Source organism: Trypanosoma theileri, assembly GCF_002087225.1.
Source record: "Trypanosoma theileri isolate Edinburgh chromosome Unknown TM35_Tth_5_V1, whole genome shotgun sequence".
NCBI lineage: Eukaryota > Euglenozoa > Kinetoplastea > Trypanosomatida > Trypanosomatidae > Trypanosoma > Trypanosoma theileri.
In genome coordinates, this window is record NW_021639847.1 from 514617 (window position 1) to 534547 (window position 19931).

The following is a 19931-nucleotide window of genomic DNA, read 5'->3' on the forward strand; positions in this document are numbered from 1 at the left end:
TCACGCTCACGGCAAATCTCAACGATTCCCGTCTCCCCTTGCTGCATCACAATCAGGTATGGAATTGTGGCAATGTTGAGTAATGGATGGGTGCGGTAGGGATATTCGGGATTGCCACGGTAGACGGAGCGCTCAAGAATGCACTGAACGAACACCACACGGTGCGCCTTTCGTGCTGCCTGCACAGCCCGACACACCATCGGCTCCGCGCGCACGCATGGCGGGCACCAAGATATGTGCGTCATACGATCGGATGCGCCCTTAAAGAGCAGCACGAGCACATCGCCTCGGGCCAATCCCGCCTTCGCCTTCGCCAGCGTGACGTCGAAGTCGCGTGGGGAGACAACAAGGAAGTTGTCAACATCGTTCGCCGGTCCGAGGATCGTCTCTGTTGGCGGGTGGGAAATATAATGGGCGTGATATGCCGCCGCCTCTGCAGCCTCCCCGTCCAACGCAGTTCCACGCACCACCGGTCGGAACGTCTCAGACTCCCGCATGAGTCGCACCACACGCGCCGTTCCATTACCGCCAGCGACAACGCGATGATAGAGGCCACGGGGAATCACCACCATATCACCCGGCTGAGCCTCAATGCGAATCCATCGGTCCTCCACATCACGTACATCCACGTAGACAAGACCGCTTTCCACGAGGCGCATCTGCTCATCCACGTTGAGGTGCTCCTTTAGTTCATCCGCTGATTCTGAAGTGAGAGTTACCTCCTCGTACTTCTTACAACCCAGGTTCCAAGCAAGATGCTGTAACACTGTGCGGCCCTCGTCATCTGTCGGGTGTCGTTCGTGCAATGTCTCAGGCTTCAGGCGACGTGTGTAAACACCGCACGCCTCCTGATGTTCTTCCGACAGCGGCACATCAGGTGAGCAGTGGTTTGGGGTAGCAATATTGGCCTCTTTTGTGTCAAGCACCCATGCGGAACTCATCTTTGAAATATAATATGCAACGTAAGTGTAATATTATTTATATCAATAATTTTATCCTTCCTTTTCTTTTTGTTTTGTAATAAGTAAAAATCAGAGGTTCGATAAATAATATCCTTTGTTATTGATGTTGCTGTTGTTTTTACTATTCGTTTGATCTAAAAAAAGATGCAAATAATTTGAAAGACATAACCAAAATAAAGGAAAAAAAAAAAGAAAAAAGAAACAAGTAGTGCACGCAAAAAATAAAAAAAATAATAATATAAGCATTAAACAATAGAAAAGCATAGGAATGTGAAGAAAAGAAAAGGCTAAGTGGACACAAAAGCAGGCAGAAAAACATATGCAAAAACAAAAAAAAAGGATAATACATGTACAGTTTACACCTAGTCATGGAGAGAAACCAAACGAATAAGATCTATGCAGCGCCTATAGTGATAGTATCCCGCAGAAATGTGGTTATAGCATGTTCCAGTTTCCATACAATAAGGGGACGCAGAAAGAATCCAATGATCTTTAGTAATTTAGCTGAACAGTCAATGTACAAGGAACCAATGGAGACACTAACATCACTACAACGAACAACCAAACGACCAGATGTATACAAATACAGTTCCACATTAGTTTTAACCTTCATATCACTAATAACAACGTTACAGACTGCTTTTTTCATCACTTCACTCTTACTCTTTACTTTGCGATATGAAACAGATAACGGTGTGAAAGCTAGTCGCTTCACTTTTAAACGGAATGAAAGTCTTTTACCTTCACTTTCAAATTTCCCATAAGAGCGCCCAAAATTTATTTCCTCAATGCTGAGATCACCACAGTTTACGAGGTATCCTCCACAAATCGGAACGTGAATGCCTTCAACGTGATTAAAGAATTTCACACCTCTTAACCCTTCCTGTAATGCAGCAATAATATTAGAAGTAATTTCAGGCATTAAACTTACCACTGCAGGATTGTGGTCAGCAATATCTTTTACTACATAACAGCTCTCATGGTAACTGAAAACAGACTTCCAAGAGTCAAGTTTATTAATAGCATCATTCAACTCTTCAATCGCTAAAAGACTATATTGCAACGGTGACAATAAGGGACGATTGGACACCTTATTAAGAGCAACAGTAGAAGTTCTAGTATTGGCACTAATACTATCATCTGTTACTGTCATCTCTAACATTCCTTTCTCCATGTTACTACCTGAGGCTTGATCGCTATGGCGGTTTCCACATATCATAATATCTCTCTCCAGTGGGCGGACAAAAGGTGCTACATTATCGTTAGAGTTCATCCTTTTCGGTAAGCCACTTGTTTCTGCTTCTCCCAGTGCTTCCAGTGTCGGAGCCCAGCACACAATTGGGGTCTGCATGTCAGTCCCCTTCTTGCATCTCATTTCCTTCTGTTTCTTGTCCTGCTCACGCTGTTGTCGTTGATCTTCTTGCTCCTCTCCTCTTTCCTCTGGCAAGACGAGTGGGTGTCCACCGATGAGATCCGGCAGTGTGGCTCCGTTGAGGAAGTGTGCATCCCACGCTGTGGTATCAACGGCAAAGACACCAACCGCGGAGCAGTACTCGTCTGTCAACGCCGTGTTACCGAAGGGCTTCTCCTCGAGGAGAGCCGCCCGCTCCTGCTCCAGTTGTTGTTGTTGTTGTGGCGGCGGCCGCGGCGACCCCTCAGCCCCGGCCGCGGCCGCGAGTCTCACGTGGGCGAGAACCGAGCTGTTGGGGTTCACGTGGGCGTTGACGGCCCGCACGGCGGCCTCCACCCCGCCAGCCCCCGTCTCCCGCACCGCAGCGGCGAGGGAGTCCCGCGAGACGTGCGGGTAGAGGGCGCGGAGCAGCAGCATCACCGCTGTGGAACTATCCGTACGCGAAGTCGCCATCGCGTGTGTGAAAATGAGAGAAAGAAATAAAGAAAGAGAAAAAAGAGAGTGGAGGGGGGAGGGGGTGTCTGTCTGTGGATGGGGGGCCTTGTTTGCAAGAATCCACTAGCTACTGCCGTGGAGGTGGAAATCCGTATAGGAGGGGTGGGATGAGGACAGGGAGACTGCTCGTGCTGGTCTACGGTGTGACCTTTTTTTTCCCCGTTTATCTCTCTCTCTTTATTGTCTGTATGTGTATATGTATACGTAAATGTGTATTTTTGTTGATGTTGTTGTTTTCCTTTTTTTTTTCCAGAGACTATACAAATTCCTTTTATTTTTTGCTTTGCCTGTTTTTTTTTTTTTTTTTCGTTGTAATTCAACTTTATTTTTTAGAGGTTAGGGAAATAAAAATAAAAATAGGGCGATACCAACCCTCTGTCACTGTGAGTGAAGATACTGTTAGCGGAAAAAAAAAAAAGAAAAGGAAACAAAAGAACTCAAACGTACAGTACATTCATAACCCCTCTAACTATAATACCCATATGAAAGAAAAGGGTAAGCAGGAACATACACGGATGAAGCAAATAGTTGAAAAAAAAAAAAAAATGGCACCAGAAAGAATAACTCCCAAAGAAAAACAGTATTTACCCCCCCCCCCCCCCCCAAAAAAAAAAAAAATAATAATAATAATAATAATAAGAATAAAACACCATATTTATTTCAAACTAAAAACAAAAGAATTTAGAAAAACAAACAATAATAATAGAAAAAAATAAAATAAACTCCTGCTACCAATATTTCTTTATCCGTTCAGCCACACTACGAAATGCATCCTCCCACAAAGTCAAGTACTTCATCTCACGGTGCAGAATATCAACAAGTACTACTAGTATCTTTTCATTTTTTCCCACATAACTCATACTACATGCTGCGACTCTCACATCACGGTGTTCCTCCAACAATTCGCAAAGAGTGAGGGCCAATAGAGATTCCGGTGCAGGACGGGATCTTCGCAGCACTGGTGTATATCGACACAACGCCCCCACAAGTCCAGCAACTGCCTCTTGTACCGCAGACCGTTGTTCCACAACATCCGGGTCTAACGCACTGTTTGGTGACTGCAAAAAACACATAAGTAGAAGCAATGAACAGAATAGTGGATTCTGTCGGTTGGCAAACATAACAATGTCATTATTCTCCATCAAGATGAGACTGTTGCTCGATGTAATTTGTATAAGGGACTCCCATACAACATTCCGCAATACATGCATTACTCGACTTCGCTTTTCGTACCGATCAAAGGTTTCTGTAAAATACACTAAAAGTAATGTCAACTCCTTTGCATTCATATCAAGAGAGTCAGTAGGTGTATTCACTGAAAGAACGAAAATTTGATATAAATCCATAATCAGTAATGTTATGATACGAATAAACTCCTCATCATGAAAGAGCAATGAAATATCACTTGATTCTCCACACATGGATTTATACTGTGAATTGAGATAAATAGCACGAAGAAGTTTGCGTTGAGATTCTTTTGTCGCTCCTTCTTTGTTACATAATATAAGATAAGTAGCACTTTTTAGTACCTCTGTATGCAATTCTCGCAAAAAGTTTATATCTATTGCCTCTTGAATAGCAATAACACGTCTGTCGTTATTATTTAATTGAAGTCCACATTGAAATGCACCCAACCATACCGCAAACTCTACCAACAAATTTTGCCATTTTTGAATTTCCATACACGAAGGTACTATTTCCTTCTCAGTACAACTACTCTTTCCCTGTTCACTCCAGTAATGATCATTAGTTTCACAGCACTTTGTCATTTGCCATAACTTTGAAGAACGGCTCTGATGGGCAAGACGTTCAGCGAGATCTGGTGTATTAACTGTAGGCAATACAAAGTTATCCCATGCTTCTCTTATTGTAAGGAATTTTATACTCCAACTCTTGCACGCTTTTAAAAGTCGATTTACTATATTCAGAACACCATGTGAAGAAGAAATACATGCCACAATTAACCCATCATTTCCATTTATAACTCCCATAGAGTATTCTAATGGGGAAATAGTTACTAACAGACTTAGTAATACCTCAAATGCATGATACCCCTCTTCACTTTCTTTCTTAGAAGAATAAGGTGATAACAGAGGGAATAGTAGTTTTACCGACTCGTTAAGACGAACAGAAGCAGCTAATGTTATCCAATATACATCACCATTACTATCACAACTTCTACTACAAAACTGAACCCACTCTTTAGAACGAAGAATACCAAGTATTTTTACGAGAATTTCAGCAGTTTCATGGGTAACTCTTTTTTCACTACAAATTGTGGGAAAAACTCTATCAATTATCGCCAACAATTCTGTTGATGGTTGTCTTTTGTGAAGTATATTGTAAAGAGTGCAAAGATCTTCATTCTGGGGAACGTTTGAGAGGGAACAATTCGTAAAACCGTTCAATAATTCATACTGTGTTAACATATCTAAAAGTGTCAAACAGTCATTTATATCATTTTTTACCTCTAAAGAGGAATATATTGAAATATGTATTTGTAATAAAGCTTTTACAGGTATAGTTAACCTAAATACACTCAGTTTAAACGAATATTCCACAATTCCTAACTGAGAACATAAATAACCTAAAGCAGTAGTAGTAAATTCACAAACCCGGTGAAGAGTTTCAGTGGATATATCGTGATGATTCACTACATGAAACACCAAAAGACGATAACACAATACAAGTAAAGTTTCAGTTATGTCAAATTTTTCTCTTTGATTATAATGATGTTCCTCTTTTTCATATAGTTTATGCTGTAGAGTATCAAGAAAGGGTTCTAAACGTGGTCGCATCTGCCATTCTGTAGATGAAGTTAAAAATTCTTTAGTGAACTTCTTATCTCTTTCATTCCATGTGAGTACATCACTCTCTGCGAGGCGAGAAATCACATTAAAGGTAAAAAGTGTTTTCTCTACAAATACAGAGAGAGCATGTGCAAGACGGTGTAGACGCCCTTCCATCTCAGATGAGATTTCTCCCTTTAGAGAGTAATGGTTCAAAATACGCAGTAGAACTACAACTTCATTACCTGTTAGTATACCTGGAAGAAGATTCTCTGGTTGAAGACGAGAGAGTAAAACCTTTAATAACAACAACTGCAATGTACTCATTTCTTCTTTCTCATCAGAAATTATTTTACAACCTCTCCAATCATCATGTGATTCCTCTATCAGAGTCAATAATGAAACCACATGACGAAGAGACAAACAATCGACAAAAGATACTAGTAAATGTTCAATGCAGATAAATGTACACTCTAACAGTTCTTGACGGCGTTGACGTACACGAATAAGACTACACATTAAGAAGAATATATCATCAGAAGTATTTCTAAAATCCATTTCTATCGTCAAAAGATGTGATTCGTTATCATTGTTATGATGAATGTGATGAAAACACTGTGAAGAAAATGTATATCCTGTCTGTAGCAATTCTTCTATGGATTCAAAGAACGAATCAACCAAGTGTAAAGGGTATTTATGGTGTTCAAGAATCTGTAGAATTGCAACAAATGAAGAAAGAAATAATTTCACTCTTATAGGTGATTCATTTAAAATAGGAAACGTATATTTCTCAACACCTAATGGTGATGATGATGATAGTGTTGTTGTTGTTGTCGCGGTAGCAGGTTTTATTTCTAGAGTATTGAAGCAACAACGGAGGTAACACTTCAATAAATGTGCGGTGAGCATTGTATGATGTATATGTAAATTAGAAAGTCCCTGCAAGACCTGCACCACATGATTTGTGTGTTGAAATTCCGGAATTGTTGTCAGCAGTGAGAGGACCATGGCATGCGCACTTAAGGGCTGTTCGCAGAGATCCCCCAATGCGGCAACCACAACACTGCACACATCCGCATTGTAAAAGTGTAGTGATCGATATGCCTTGCGAACTAATAACTGCAGAGAAGATACATGTTGAGTGGCAACTCCACGAAACACCATTAACGCCTATAATGGCAGAAATAAATTCTTTATATATATATATTTGTCTATGGTAGGCTCAGAGTAGATATGTATACATATTTGCAATGACAAAAAGGCAAAAAAAAAAGAAATATATTTATATGTATATAAACTCATACAATATGAAGAATAAATCCGCAACATCAAGAAACTCACTTAAATACAGAGGCGTAACTGTTACAGCTTCGTTTTCTCCATCTATTACTCTTTTTTCATCAAAAACCAATCTCACTGTAACAAATTGTCATTTATTACACACTTTGCTGTGCTCTTTTCTTTTTCTTTGTTATGGTGAGAACTCGATACGAATATTAACTTCTACTCTAGAAAACACAAAACGTTAATCATAGAACACGCGGAATGTCTTACCTATCAACTTTTTTTTTATTTATTTATTAATACCCCTCCTCGGTCAACATTTCTTTCCCACACGATGACAACTGCAACAACAATTTCTATTAATGCCTTCGTTATGATTACGATCTGTCTCTTTTTCAGCCTGTAAACGTTGTTCCCATTCCATGAGGTTCTTTTCTCGTCGCGATATTTCTTCTAATCTTTCTGTGTACGCCGCGTGTTGCATACGCACAAGGGCAGAAAACTCCTCTTATCGCTCTTCAAGTTCACGCTCCTTTTTAAGTAACTCACGGCACCATTCTAATTCACTCTTGCATGGATGAGAAGTTCGGTACTTCTTCTCACTCCCCATGCAGGTGTCGGATGTTGGTAAACGTATAAAATCATAAGGGCTAACTTCAACGGAATCCAATTCATCCCTCCGTGGAGAAGGCGAGGAGACGGATGTCAGCGCCGCGGTGACGGCCACAACAGGCGATGTGTTTAATGATGATGGAGTTGTTGTTGTTGTTGTTGGCGGTGGTGGTGCCTCCCGACGTGGTGGTGGTGTTCGCTCCTCCGCTGCGAGAGGAGGAGGAGGATGGAATTGCGGCTTTACGAAGCCCCTACCAGAGTGTTTGGGCATTCTGGATCTACTCTAATTGTAATTAATAATAATAATAATAATAATAATAATAATAATAATAATAATAATAATAATAATAATAATATTCAACTGTGTTATGAGGAAGCCTCCCACCCCACAGTACAGCTGTCTAAGAAATAAAGAAGAAAAAGAAGAAAAAAAAAAAGAGTTTTACTTTTGTTTTTTTAATTATTATTTCCCTTTTATCGCCAGGAGAATATGGGCCAAACCAAACACAGATTAGAAAAAAAAAAAAAAAAAAAAAAAAAACAAGAAGAGCCTCTCTCTCTCTCTCTCTCTCTTTCTTTCTTTCTTTCTTTTTTTCTTTTCCTTCTCTTACTTAACACGGTGCAACACCAACGTCGCACATGGAACATCTATTCGCCCGTACGCCCACGATGCATTGCGAGCCGCCTGCAGTCCACGGGCATCATCTGCAGTGACACCCACAGAGGGGTGCTTCAACAGACTAGCGACTTCCACTCCCGCCCCTACACTCTTCGCATCCACAACTGTGCCATGTTGTGATTCTTTCATTTGACTCTCACCATTAGTACTGATACCGTCAAGAAGAGCTTGTTCAGAAGATTTCTCACACAATTGCACAACCACGCGGTTACTTAAAGGTGTTGTAGAGGTTTGAGGGACATGTACATCACACCAGGTCCCTTCAAACTCCATTATTCCATAGTGCTGTGTGTGCACCAACACAATGGGATGATCCGTTTCGAGTGTTCCATCTTTAAACGTGACGGCATCTGGAGAAAAATACTTCGTTTCGTTCCCATTGTTCCTGTTATTATTATTAATATTATTATTATTATTATTGACACTGGTGTTTTCATCACCCTCACTATTCTTATTATTTTCATTATTTTTATCATGATTACTATTGTCGCCCTCAGCTTCTTTAGAGCCTACAGTAACCTCACACAAACGTGCATCTCTAAAGAAGTCTAAACAAGGGAAGCGAACAAGAATAGAGTGTGTCTCTTCCACTGTTACAATCTCCTCTATTAATTTCTGTCCCTCCTCAGAAGTTTTCTGCTGATCTTGTGCATCTCTACTCGGTACATCCTCACGACTTCGTTTCATTCCAAGAAAAACATACACGTCCTTTTTCGGATCCAATAAATAAATAAATAAAAGAGAAAAAAAAAAAGAGCATCAAACATGGTGAAACAAAAAAAAAAGTACATCCAAGAAGGAAAAAAAAAAAAACCGCAGTTTTTTCTCTTTTTTCTTTCAATAACATAAAAAAAAAACAAAAAAAAATTATTTTCTTCTCTTGTCTTCCAGCATATTTTGGCGTTGTTTCCTGTTCACATTTTCTCTTTTCCTCCCATCACCTCACCTCATCTCACCTGACACCTCAAAGAGAGAATACGGTGGCACAGTTGCTATACACACGTTGCATCACCTCTTCCTCTGTTATGTTCTGCAAATCAGTATTATTATTATTATTATTATTATTATTATTATTTTCATTATTCGTGCCATGATTCAAACTACGAAGCGCACCAACATACGCTTCTAATACCTGTCGTAAATGACATGGTTCATTACGTCGTTCATTACATAATTTTGCATCAAATGGTTTCTGTGGTTTTTTCTGTTGTTTCTGTTGTCCTTCTTTAGGATTAGTTGGGAAATGTGTACGTACAAATTGTGCCCCATAATGTTGTTTGCGAATATCACACCAAGGTGAATCTGTTTCCAACATTATTCGTTCAAGTGGTATTTGACATATCTGATCAGCTATTTGTTTTTCCCTGAATGCAGTACCATTTATGCTAAAATAGATACCACTCATCGCTAAAAGCCTCTCTTGCTCCTCAGGAGTTCCATTATAACTATGTACTACACCAGTAAATGGTAGGTCAGTAGGCCAATTCTGCCGTTCTTCCTCAAGTATTCGCACAAAGTCTGTACCACAATCACGTGAATGAAAAAGGAAGGGAAGTTTAAGTGTTCGAAAAGCGCGTAATTGACGAAGAAAGTATTCTTGCTGTACATCCTTTGGACAGTAAGAAAGTTCAGCATAATCAAGTCCAATTTCTCCAACAGCTACGACAACATCTCGATTTTCTTCTACCAATTCTATTAACTTTTTCAAGCGATCCTCCGTATATTGCCATGTTTTAGATGTATCTAAACGAGCAGGACCATCAGATGTAGAATCATTAGGTAGATATTCAAGAGACGAAGGAGGTTGAGGAATTTGAATCGAAACATCATCCTTAGCAGCTTCTTCAACACTTGCCCAATCAAGTGGTAACATAAACTCGGCAGAGTGAGCAGGATGAATTCCAACTGTACAGAGAAGTTGAGAAGGATAACGGCGGCAAAGCTTTATGGCTTTTACACACTGTGCAAGACTTGTACCAGTAATAATCATCTTCTTTACGTTCTGCTCCTCTGCCCGTCGAAGAACATCTTCAAAATTGTCTTCATGAACCCGTCTACCTTTCCAATCAACCCCACGAAACACACAGTCTGTGAGATTCAGAGCGACATCAACTAAGTACGGTCCTCCAGGCCCCTTCATTTATTTGTATAGTCTTATTTCTTCCTACTCCTCCCTCTTGGTGTGTAAGTGTATGTATGTTTTCTCGTCTATTAGAGAATAGGAGATAAAAAAGAAAATAGTAGAAAAAAAAAAGTGTTAGTATTGGGAAATACAAAAGCGGAGAGTATATATTCACAAAATTTATTTATTTTAATTGAACAACAACAACAAAACAAAAAAAAAAATAAAAAACGCCAGACATAGCGAAATAAAACAATATCGATGTGCTGTACAACCACTTTACAAGAACAAAAACAGCAAGAAGCAAAAAAAAAAAAAAACGCAAATGCTCCACGAGCACTATTTCAGCAAATCGGCGAGATTTGCCACTTCGACATCATCCCCATCCTTGTTCTTCCGTGGGACGGTGGGGAGCTTCACCTTTGCCGCTGCGGCATCTGCCTCTCGCCTTGCCTTCCGCAACTGCCGCTTTGCCTCCTTCTCTTCTGCGATGCGCTTCTGGTCTGCCTTGGCGCGTTTCTTCTGCGGGCTTGCCCGTAGGAGGCCGCCGCGCTGGTCGAGGTCTGCGAGCCGGCGGTCGAGGGCGCCGAGGAGGGACGGGGGCCGCGGCCAGCCGGCGGTCGGGACGTCGTCGGAGCCCCGCCGCTGGTGGGCGACCCGCTCGCGCCACATGGCCATCATGCGGTCGGGGGCCTCCGCCGCCAGCAGCCGCCGCCGCGCGAGCAGCAGAAATCGCACGACGAACGTCGGGCAGTCGCCAAAGTCGTCGAGGAGGTCGCGCTGCAGCACAAAGTTGAACTCCGCCGGGGTGGAAACGGCGAGGAGGTGCACCATCAGCTCCAGCGCACGGCGGGCGGTGCTCACGAGTTGCCCCCGGCCATCCTTCACCCGCTCGCCCCACATTTCCATCGCAATGGAAGTATCCCGCGTGAGGCAATCTGTGAAACTGGTCCAGTTCTCTACAGCACGACTGTTAGGGTGACGAATCACATCTCCAAGGAACTCCATTAGGGTGGTAAGATACTTGTGAATAAATTGAGTCATCATTCGAGAAGTAGCAATACGAGCTCGGGGTTCTTCTAACGCTTTACTGAATTCTTCATCAATAAAATCACTCATAGTATCAACTATAACACGTGTTGGATTCGTTTCATTATCATACCACTCTTTAGAACGAAAAACGAGAGACCATTGTGTTCCAACAATACGTTCAACATGAAGTACAATTTCATCCACATAGTATAGAGCATTTTCTGAAATCTTATCTTGAGTTCGCTGAAACGGTGAGGTATTTCCTCCACCAGAAGTACTGTTACTACTACTATTATTATTATCTTCTTCATCCCAGTAAGATGCAAATTTTAATTCAATTGTATCCATATTACGTTCAATCGTAGAACAATCATTACAAAAAGCATAAAGAAATGCTAAACGACGAGCTGCCCATTCCTCCTGTGGAATTCCAGAAGATTCATTTTCTTCCTCCCAATAGTCGTAATCGCTTCGAACCTTACATTCTTCAAGATATGCTTCAATTGCATCTGCACAAGCAACACCAATTTGCCGCATAACACCTACTTCAATTGCAGTTGATATACCTCCAAGTGATTGTTGTAAAACTGTAAACATATCCATCGGTCCAGTTGTAACAGGTAAACCACTCGGAAGAGTATTTGGAACATTTCCTCCACTTAATACTGATATAGCACAAGCACGGCAAAGTCGAATAAGATGTGTTGAAAGTCCACCAACAGCAGATGTCATCATTGAAGCAGCGAGACTATCTACAACGCTAAGGTCTACATATGATGTATAGTTTGCCTCCATCATAGCATCTTTATACCATTGAATAAAATCAGAAGCTTCTAATAAACCATTTGCATCTACCTCTGTATCAGGATCGACATAACTTTTTAGCACATTAATAACTTCAGCATTAATAGCTCCCACAACAATAGCGAAGAAAGAAAATTTTGTTGAAAGAGGTATAAGAGTCATTTCTAAGGCAGATAATAATGGTGCTACCTTCTTCATTTGACCAAGATAGGTTGATATTTGTGAAAAAGGGTCTACCACATCAATCATTACCTCCTCTTCCCATAATCGAGCCACACATTTTCGTACTGCACGAGTAATTTTCTCTTCAGTAATAAGTGGTTCAGCATCTGAAGTACATAAAATTTCACCTTCATTTCCTTCTGAGAGTTCTTCTCCACAAATTTGTATACATTCCTCAAGTTGTGTATATTCTTCAAAAGGTTCTGAAACTGTACCAGGTTGAGGTATATCTTCAAGTGCTTTTTGAATAGCCACATGTACTGAGCTTTCTTCTAATAATTTATATAATTCTGATACAAACATAGTTTGTACTGCATCAAGTTTAACAAAATAAGGTTCAAATACACCACTATAACTTTGGTAACTAGCACCTGCTTTTTCACTAACAGTACGTCTTATAGTTTGCAAACGACGAAGACGTTTGTATACAATTGCAAATCTTCTTTGGTCTACAAGGCTGTACATATCTTCATAGCGTACTTCTTTTAATGCTTCTGCCCACTTAATAACAGACAATATATTATCACGCAAAAAATGTAATTGTCTTAATTGTTTATAACTTCCTGATGTAACGTCCATTTGTGAAATTAGTTCTCCTTGTTTTTTAAAAAGTGCCCGAAGGTCTTGAATACGATCACTACTTGTTTTAATAATCTGCACCGCACGATGTCCTTCCATCATCTGTGAAGAAACCATAGAGTTTATGGCACGACGTAGCTCTTTCGCTTCATTTATAGAAGATCGCAGAAGTCTCGGAACGGTAACTTCTAAACTTTCTGCGTGTACTAATTCATTGTTAATTGCAGTTACTACTTCTTGTCGGAGTTGTGCTCGGTCCGCATCTGTGAGAAAAGGAAAAAGTTCCTCCGTGGAGTACATTTGTGTTTGGTCCGCATCTTCCGTCGTGTTATTTATTGATTGTGTACCCTGTAAGAGACCAACACCCCTCCGCTTCTGCATTGTTTCTTCTAACAGTAAAGAAGCAGAAAGAGTAGAACTACTTAAAAGAAATAATAAGAAAACAAACAAACAAAAAAAGAAGAAATAAAAAAACATAGAATCATATAGTAAATCTATATATATAATTAAAATACGCAAGTTAGATTGCTCCACAAGGAATAAGAAAAAAAAAAAAAAACAGGATAATAACATCAAGTCAAAAGAAAAAAAAAGGGATTTTTAAAGACATTGAGAATGGTCAACACAACGAACATGAGAGAATCGGTTGGATTTGTTTATCTCCCTTCTACAAGTTTATCTAAAACCTGAAATATGAAGATTGATTACCAGAGAGAGAGCGAGAGAGTGTGTCATTTATAATGAGACAACAAGTTACCATATGTGACATACGCCTACTGTATCACTCATAGTGTGAATTGTCTTCATCTCTGTACATTTCCCCTTTTCTTTTTTTTTTTTCCTTTGCGTTTTTTCTTCCTTTCTCTTCTTTTTTTCCTTTCCAGTTTCGCTTGGTTTTTTTTTTTTTTTTTACCTGATTCTTTTTTCTTTCTTTTTGATGTTGTTCTTGTTCTTGTTGTTGATGATGATGATCATGTGAAGTCGATGTTCAGTGTTTTGAAGCCCGTAGACATGGAGTAAATATTCCCCCCGCACTAATCCATAATATTCTCAGCGCCAAAATTCGGTTTCTTTTTTTTTCTCCCGCTTTTATCTTTTTTGTTTGTTTGTTTTTTACTTCTTGTGTGCAGAGGCCTGACGTCGCTTCTCAAATGCCTCCACTAATGCATCTGCTCTTTCATTGAGTGACATGTTATTCAAATCGTTCTTTCGCGCCTCTATTGCCTCTGTGGTGTACGGCATTAAATCATATTTCATTCGCTTTAGTGCTGTTACTTCTCTGGCGTAGTCTGGAATCTTAAATTCATACTGTTCATCCATTTTACCAGTCTCTTCAATAGATGAGTTAATCACATTCACAACAGATGCCAAATTGTATGAATTATGCATTCCCAACATAGCCTTTCCTCCCAAGTAACCTCCCGTTAATGAAATCCAACCCGCATAGTTTCGCAAAAATGGCAGGCGATTGCCTAGAGAAAGACAAGTAGCCATTGTAAACACCATCGCTCCACCCATGTAGCCATAGGTCCAGTAATTGCTATTCGCCACACTCTGATATTGTTCCATCGCTCTGCGTACTCGAGCACGGTTATCATCAATGAAAACATTCGCTGTCACTAACGCCTGTGCATGCTTTTCTTCAGGCGTTTGTGAAGCGTTAGGCTTCTGAAGAGTAAGTTGTTGGGTCCACATGATTACTTCTCACCTAATAATGTATTTTTATTATTATTAATATTATTGTACACTTACTCAGACACACACACACACTCTCTGTCTGTCTGTCTGTCTGTCTGTCTGTCTGTTTCTTTCTCGGCATCACAATAAAAAAAGAGAAAAGAAGAAGAAAAAAAAAAATACAGTACAGTATAATATATATAATCTCCATTGCAGAAACATATTAAATAAAAAAATATATACATATCCAACACAGATTGTGTTGGATCTATCTTTTCTCCTTTTTTGTTTTCTTCCATTTTCACTTTCTTCCTCTTATCTTTCTTTTCATTTGTTCATTCTTTTTTTTGTTTTTCCTCTTTCCCTCTTTTACAATATATATGTATATATATGTGAAATAGTGCATATCAGCACTTCAATTAAACGTTGACGGACGACTCTTCACTCTGCACCTTTGTTATCGGAGTATATGGAACCTGTGGGTGGTCTGGTGTATACACACCAAGTCCACGCCAATCGTGTTTTAATCCTCCACGACTGAATCCCGGTGCGAGATTACGTGCAGTCACATGATACTTGTCAAAGAGTGCCTTATCTCTACGGTACACAAAACGAGCCCGCACGGGATTGTAATAATGTAATGTGTTCACACGATCTCGCACAGCTGTACGAAGTTTCGTGTGATGAGTAACCAGTTTCAGTTCTTTACTGTATAGAGCACTCAGTAGTGGGGCATCCTTATCATATAAAGAGTTTGTAGATGAAAGAAGATGATGTTGTCCTTTTAAGAAACGGTATGGTGTACGTGCGGTGCAATCACTATGCATAAGTGTGTGGACTTTCACTAGTGGGAGTTCACGGGCAAAAAAGGCGGCAATACTCCAAAGCATAAGATCTTCATCACAATACGCACCCGCATCATGTAATCGTATCTCTTCACTAAATGGTACTAACACAACACGTCCCTTTTCCAATTCATAGGCAATAATTTCTAATGCTTGTTTACATGCCTCTCGCTCCTTTATTTTGGGACTTGTAAAACTTTTCACAGACAATTCACGAAGACATGATGATGTCACTATCAAACTATCTTTTCCAGTAGGAAGTCGACGTACAGCAGAGATAAGTTGATCTGTTGAGGTCGTCATTAATGAAGAGTGAAGTAAAAAAACAGAATCCATACTGTTTAAATACTCTAATTGAGATAACATTGTTCTCAAAGATTGTGAAAAACGACGTTTAGGATGTTTAGCTAAATAATTTGGGAGAGAATCTAAGGATGTTTTCATTGTTTCGGATGCAGATAAAACATTTTCTCTCATACTAGAACACAACTGTACCTGTACATCTCGTAATGAAACTGGAATTTGTGCACTAATACGTGATTGTTCTACTTGCAGTTTCTCAGCAATAACATCAAAGTAAGTAAAAGATTTAAGAATCCTTTGATCAAACTCATTCCTCATCGCAAAATTATACGCAATGTCTTTATTAGAGATTGATAGTAACAACTCTGATCCACTCTCTAGTAACGCTAATAAAGTAGATGTATCTCCCTCTTTATTGGATTTATCTATGGATTCCTGTAACATTGAAAGAGCTTTTTCATGTACCATTTCATCTCTCTCTCGTGAAACGGCAGCAAAGAAATCAGCACCTCGAGGATAAATAGTATTATTTAATAAAAATTTTAATAAATCTTTATTACTAGAATCAGCCATAACAGATGTAAAATACATACGTTCAATAGTAGCTATATCTTCAGGTTTCCATGAATCGTTAGGATGCATTTGTATACGTTGTACAAATATCTTCATAATAGAATTAAAAACACTACCAATCGCTTTACCATCCGGCATCACAGCTGCAAAACCATTCAATAAATCAACCAATTGATCATTACTGCATAAATCCAATAGTAATGATTTTTCTTCGCCTTCTCCTTCTTCTATTAACCAGAGCATATGATCAAATAGATCTTCACCTGTACACCAAAAGGCCGTATTTTTATTGGTTCCTCGTGGATGTTTATAATCGGCTCGATTAGAAGGTGCATGATTAGAGAAAGTAAACCATTTATTAGGTTCAAATATTTTAATTAAGGCCATAAAATGTAAAAGTTGTATTATCAATTTTGGATTATTTGAAAGTCTCCAAGGTTGTTCTTGTACAAAAACAACAGAAGCTGCATTTACCAAATTTACGTAAGCAGTAAGAAGAGAAGTAGTAACTCGAAAAGGTCTACCATATTTACGAACTACAGTTCCAAGGAAATTAAGTCCTCTCCCATCAGGGGTAAAAGGACTACTAATCTCTTCAAACATTCGCACTAATTCCTCATCTGTGCGGTGTTGAATAGTAGAAGCCATATCTGCTAAAGCGGCAGAACGGGCTTCAACTTGTGGTCTATCCATAAACTGTGAGAGAAGATCCTCCAGTGAACGTTCACAATATAAACGATCAATAAGCGGGTAATCACTGGAAACAGAATATCCACCCAATGCATCTCCTGATGAAGAAGAAAAAGATAATTCTTCAGAAGAAAATGAATGTAATATTTCTTCATCCTTTTCTTCTTTTTTTGTTTGTAGCTGTAAAGTAGAACTCTCTTGTAGTTGTTCATTTCCCATTTCCCCTTCCATTATAGATTCCATAACGGCTACTTCTTTTTGCTTTTCTCGCTGTTTCGCCTTTTCAATATCAGGAATATTGCGTAGACGTACAGGACCAAATCCCAAATCCTCATCGTATTTAGGAAGTGGAAATGGAGTGAAATTGTTTGGTAAAGGTTTTGGCTGCATACTTGACGGGAGTTTTTTGTAACGAACAGCCTCTTGTGCTTCTCCCTCACCGGAGCCGTCAAACCGCATGTGAACTAAAACAGTAGACCCAACAGCAAATCTACGAAGCATTGGGCCTTTCACTATTTTATTTTTTATTTTTTCTTTATTTAACGCAATAGAGTTGGATATGAAATATCCTACAGAGAGTCAGACACAGAGAGGGAGAGAGACTTTTTTTTTTTTTTTCACCCCCTTATCTCTCTTTTTTTCTTGATTTTGGGGGGCAATATAGAAAATCAAAAGAAAAATATAAGAGTTCTGTGTAGCGTGTCTACACCACCCCGTACTTTCAAAGATCAAAAGAAAATGAAAAAGAAAAAAAAGAAGAAAGAAAAGTAATTTAGGCATACATACATGCATAGATGCATCCATATATATATATATATATATATACAAGGAGAAAAGGGAAAAAGAACGAGGAACAGATAATGAGAGATAATGGAAAAGGACATATACTTCATGAAAAGAAAGGAATTAAGTGATTTCCCTTCTTATTTCCACGAAAATCATAAAAAAAAAAGAGTCAATGTCGTAATAAATGTGGTAAAAAAAAAAAAAGAACAAATATCGTACACAGAAAAGTAGTGTTTACATCTAAAATAATCGTATGTAAAGCATTACAAGAAAAATAAGAATAAAAAATGCTACTACACGATATTGTAGAGATGAAACGAAAATATTCACTAACCCAGTATCAAATAATTCCACACTAGATACCATACCTTCTTTACGTGCAGGTTGTAACATAACTTCTGATTTTGAATGTTGTTCTGTACGTTTTTCTTGTCGGATTTGTTGTTGTTGTTTTAAATCTTGTTGTTTATGTTGTTTTTGAGATTTCTGTTGATACCATTGAGATTTCTGTTTTGGTTTTAACCTCACTTGACTCTCAACAGGTGAATCTCTATTTCCTATGAGAATTTGCTTTTTCTTATCAAGCCATTCCAATTCTTCTCTCACTAATCGTGCTAAATTTATCTTATAGGCCACATGTTCCTCTAAGAGAAATTTAATATCTTCCACAGGACCTGGATAAAGAAGACGTGAATGGAGAAGTTTTACACTAATTTCCCGAGAATCGGAGATATTCTTCATTAGCATAGATGCTTTCTCTAAAACATCTGGAGAAGTTCGTTTAATCGGCATCTTAAGTTCATTTAACTCATTTGATTTTTCAAGTAACTCTTCTGTAAGGCTTGTACTAACCAAAAGACCTTGCTCATTATTGTATGCAGATATTTTAGCCATCCATTCAATTCTTTCTTGAGTGACCCCAAGAAGAAAAATAAATGTAATAAAAAAGAATACAAAAACAAGAATTTCTGTAACAAAACGAGTTTTCTGTGGATGTCGAAGAATATCAGGGATTACATTCTTTAAATTATGTATTGAACTAGCCCCCATTTCTAACATATTGAAGATATACGATGTGACAGATTCATCTTGTGCACTTTCATCAGGTGTCTCTTCATTCACTTGCGCAACAGCACTCGTAACATCATCTCTTGTATCTGCAGGCAATACAGATGTATCCGAATCATCACTACTCGCCGCACGCACATATAAAGTCATAGGACCTCCTCTCTTTCTACTATACTGTAAAATAGAGTTACCTCGACCGAAACTAAGTGAAGAGAGTGGTAATGCGGCGGTACTCATATTGCTCGTACCCGGCTGTTTGGAAGAGGCAAGATCAGCCGTGGCAGAAGCATTAGCGATAGAGCCGTTCTTATTATGGTGATTGTAGATGGGACTGTAGGTGTGACTCTTGGCAGAGCTAAGATTGTTGGTACTGCCTATGATATTGCTGAGATTGATATTGCTGTTACTATTGCTATTGTTTCTGTGGTAGGAGCTAGATGGGCCGGCTGCGGCGGTGGTGGTGGCTGCAGATGCGGGTGGACGTGGCCCGCTGCTCTCTGAGTCAAACGTCAGAGATTGTTCGGTATGTTCACTCATAGGAATAATAATAATAATAATAATAATAATAATAATAATAACAATAGGGAATGACAGCACAGACTACAAGAGCAGTATTCTACTACTACTATCAGTTCTACTAATACTGATACTGAAATATAACGATGATAATAAAAAAAAATGATACTGTTGATGTAGTTTTTTTAAACCTATCACTTCTCTCACTTGCCTTTTTCTTTTTGGTTTTTTCGGCTTTCTTTATTTCTCTCCTTCCTACTTTTTGTTTTCTTTTTTCTGTGGAGTTGGTCCCCTCTTATGAGAGGCTTTAGTTGATGCCTCCCTCTGGAGATCACTATCTGTAGAAAAAAAAAAGATTTTTAAAAAAGATCCAGTAACGAAAGAAAAACAACAAGGATAGGAAAAACTACATTGATTAAAAGAGCTATTAGCAATAGTTTTTTTTTTTTTTTTCCAAACGATACACAATTGACAAGAAATAA

At 39.0% G+C, this 19931-nt stretch overlaps 10 protein-coding genes across 10 annotated transcripts; all 10 read right to left on the minus strand.

Moving 5' to 3' along the window:
* Nucleotides 1–2: 2 nt before the first annotated feature.
* TM35_000052780 (1,2-Dihydroxy-3-keto-5-methylthiopentene dioxygenase) lies at nt 3–941 on the minus strand (the record flags this gene model as incomplete). The annotated part of the gene is made up of 1 exon (XM_029022933.1): nt 3–941. A coding segment is annotated over one exon (939 nt), but the record flags the coding sequence as incomplete, so codon positions are not given.
* Nucleotides 942–1356: 415 nt separating this feature from the next.
* TM35_000052790 (uncharacterized protein) lies at nt 1357–2826 on the minus strand (the record flags this gene model as incomplete). Its single annotated transcript, XM_029022934.1, has 1 exon — nt 1357–2826. One exon carries the CDS (start codon nt 2824–2826, stop codon nt 1357–1359), a length of 1470 nt encoding a protein of 489 aa, XP_028885749.1.
* A 770-nt stretch (nt 2827–3596) lies between these two features.
* On the minus strand, nt 3597–6821 carry TM35_000052800 (uncharacterized protein; the record flags this gene model as incomplete). The annotated part of the gene is made up of 1 exon (XM_029022935.1): nt 3597–6821. One exon carries the CDS (start codon nt 6819–6821, stop codon nt 3597–3599), a length of 3225 nt encoding a protein of 1074 aa, XP_028885750.1.
* Nucleotides 6822–7449: 628 nt separating this feature from the next.
* On the minus strand, nt 7450–7824 carry TM35_000052810 (uncharacterized protein; the record flags this gene model as incomplete). Its single annotated transcript, XM_029022936.1, has 1 exon — nt 7450–7824. The coding sequence occupies one exon, from the start codon at nt 7822–7824 to the stop codon at nt 7450–7452; it is 375 nt and encodes a 124-aa protein (XP_028885751.1).
* Nucleotides 7825–8160: 336 nt separating this feature from the next.
* Nucleotides 8161–8919, minus strand: TM35_000052820 (uncharacterized protein; the record flags this gene model as incomplete). The annotated part of the gene is made up of 1 exon (XM_029022937.1): nt 8161–8919. The coding sequence occupies one exon, from the start codon at nt 8917–8919 to the stop codon at nt 8161–8163; it is 759 nt and encodes a 252-aa protein (XP_028885752.1).
* A 277-nt stretch (nt 8920–9196) lies between these two features.
* Nucleotides 9197–10372, minus strand: TM35_000052830 (TatD related deoxyribonuclease; the record flags this gene model as incomplete). The annotated part of the gene is made up of 1 exon (XM_029022938.1): nt 9197–10372. One exon carries the CDS (start codon nt 10370–10372, stop codon nt 9197–9199), a length of 1176 nt encoding a protein of 391 aa, XP_028885753.1.
* Nucleotides 10373–10693: 321 nt separating this feature from the next.
* TM35_000052840 (uncharacterized protein) lies at nt 10694–13372 on the minus strand (the record flags this gene model as incomplete). The annotated part of the gene is made up of 1 exon (XM_029022939.1): nt 10694–13372. One exon carries the CDS (start codon nt 13370–13372, stop codon nt 10694–10696), a length of 2679 nt encoding a protein of 892 aa, XP_028885754.1.
* A 732-nt stretch (nt 13373–14104) lies between these two features.
* On the minus strand, nt 14105–14686 carry TM35_000052850 (uncharacterized protein; the record flags this gene model as incomplete). Its single annotated transcript, XM_029022940.1, has 1 exon — nt 14105–14686. The coding sequence occupies one exon, from the start codon at nt 14684–14686 to the stop codon at nt 14105–14107; it is 582 nt and encodes a 193-aa protein (XP_028885755.1).
* A 401-nt stretch (nt 14687–15087) lies between these two features.
* Nucleotides 15088–17580, minus strand: TM35_000052860 (uncharacterized protein; the record flags this gene model as incomplete). Its single annotated transcript, XM_029022941.1, has 1 exon — nt 15088–17580. The coding sequence occupies one exon, from the start codon at nt 17578–17580 to the stop codon at nt 15088–15090; it is 2493 nt and encodes an 830-aa protein (XP_028885756.1).
* A 525-nt stretch (nt 17581–18105) lies between these two features.
* On the minus strand, nt 18106–19470 carry TM35_000052870 (uncharacterized protein; the record flags this gene model as incomplete). Its single annotated transcript, XM_029022942.1, has 1 exon — nt 18106–19470. The coding sequence occupies one exon, from the start codon at nt 19468–19470 to the stop codon at nt 18106–18108; it is 1365 nt and encodes a 454-aa protein (XP_028885757.1).
* Nucleotides 19471–19931: the final 461 nt, after the last annotated feature.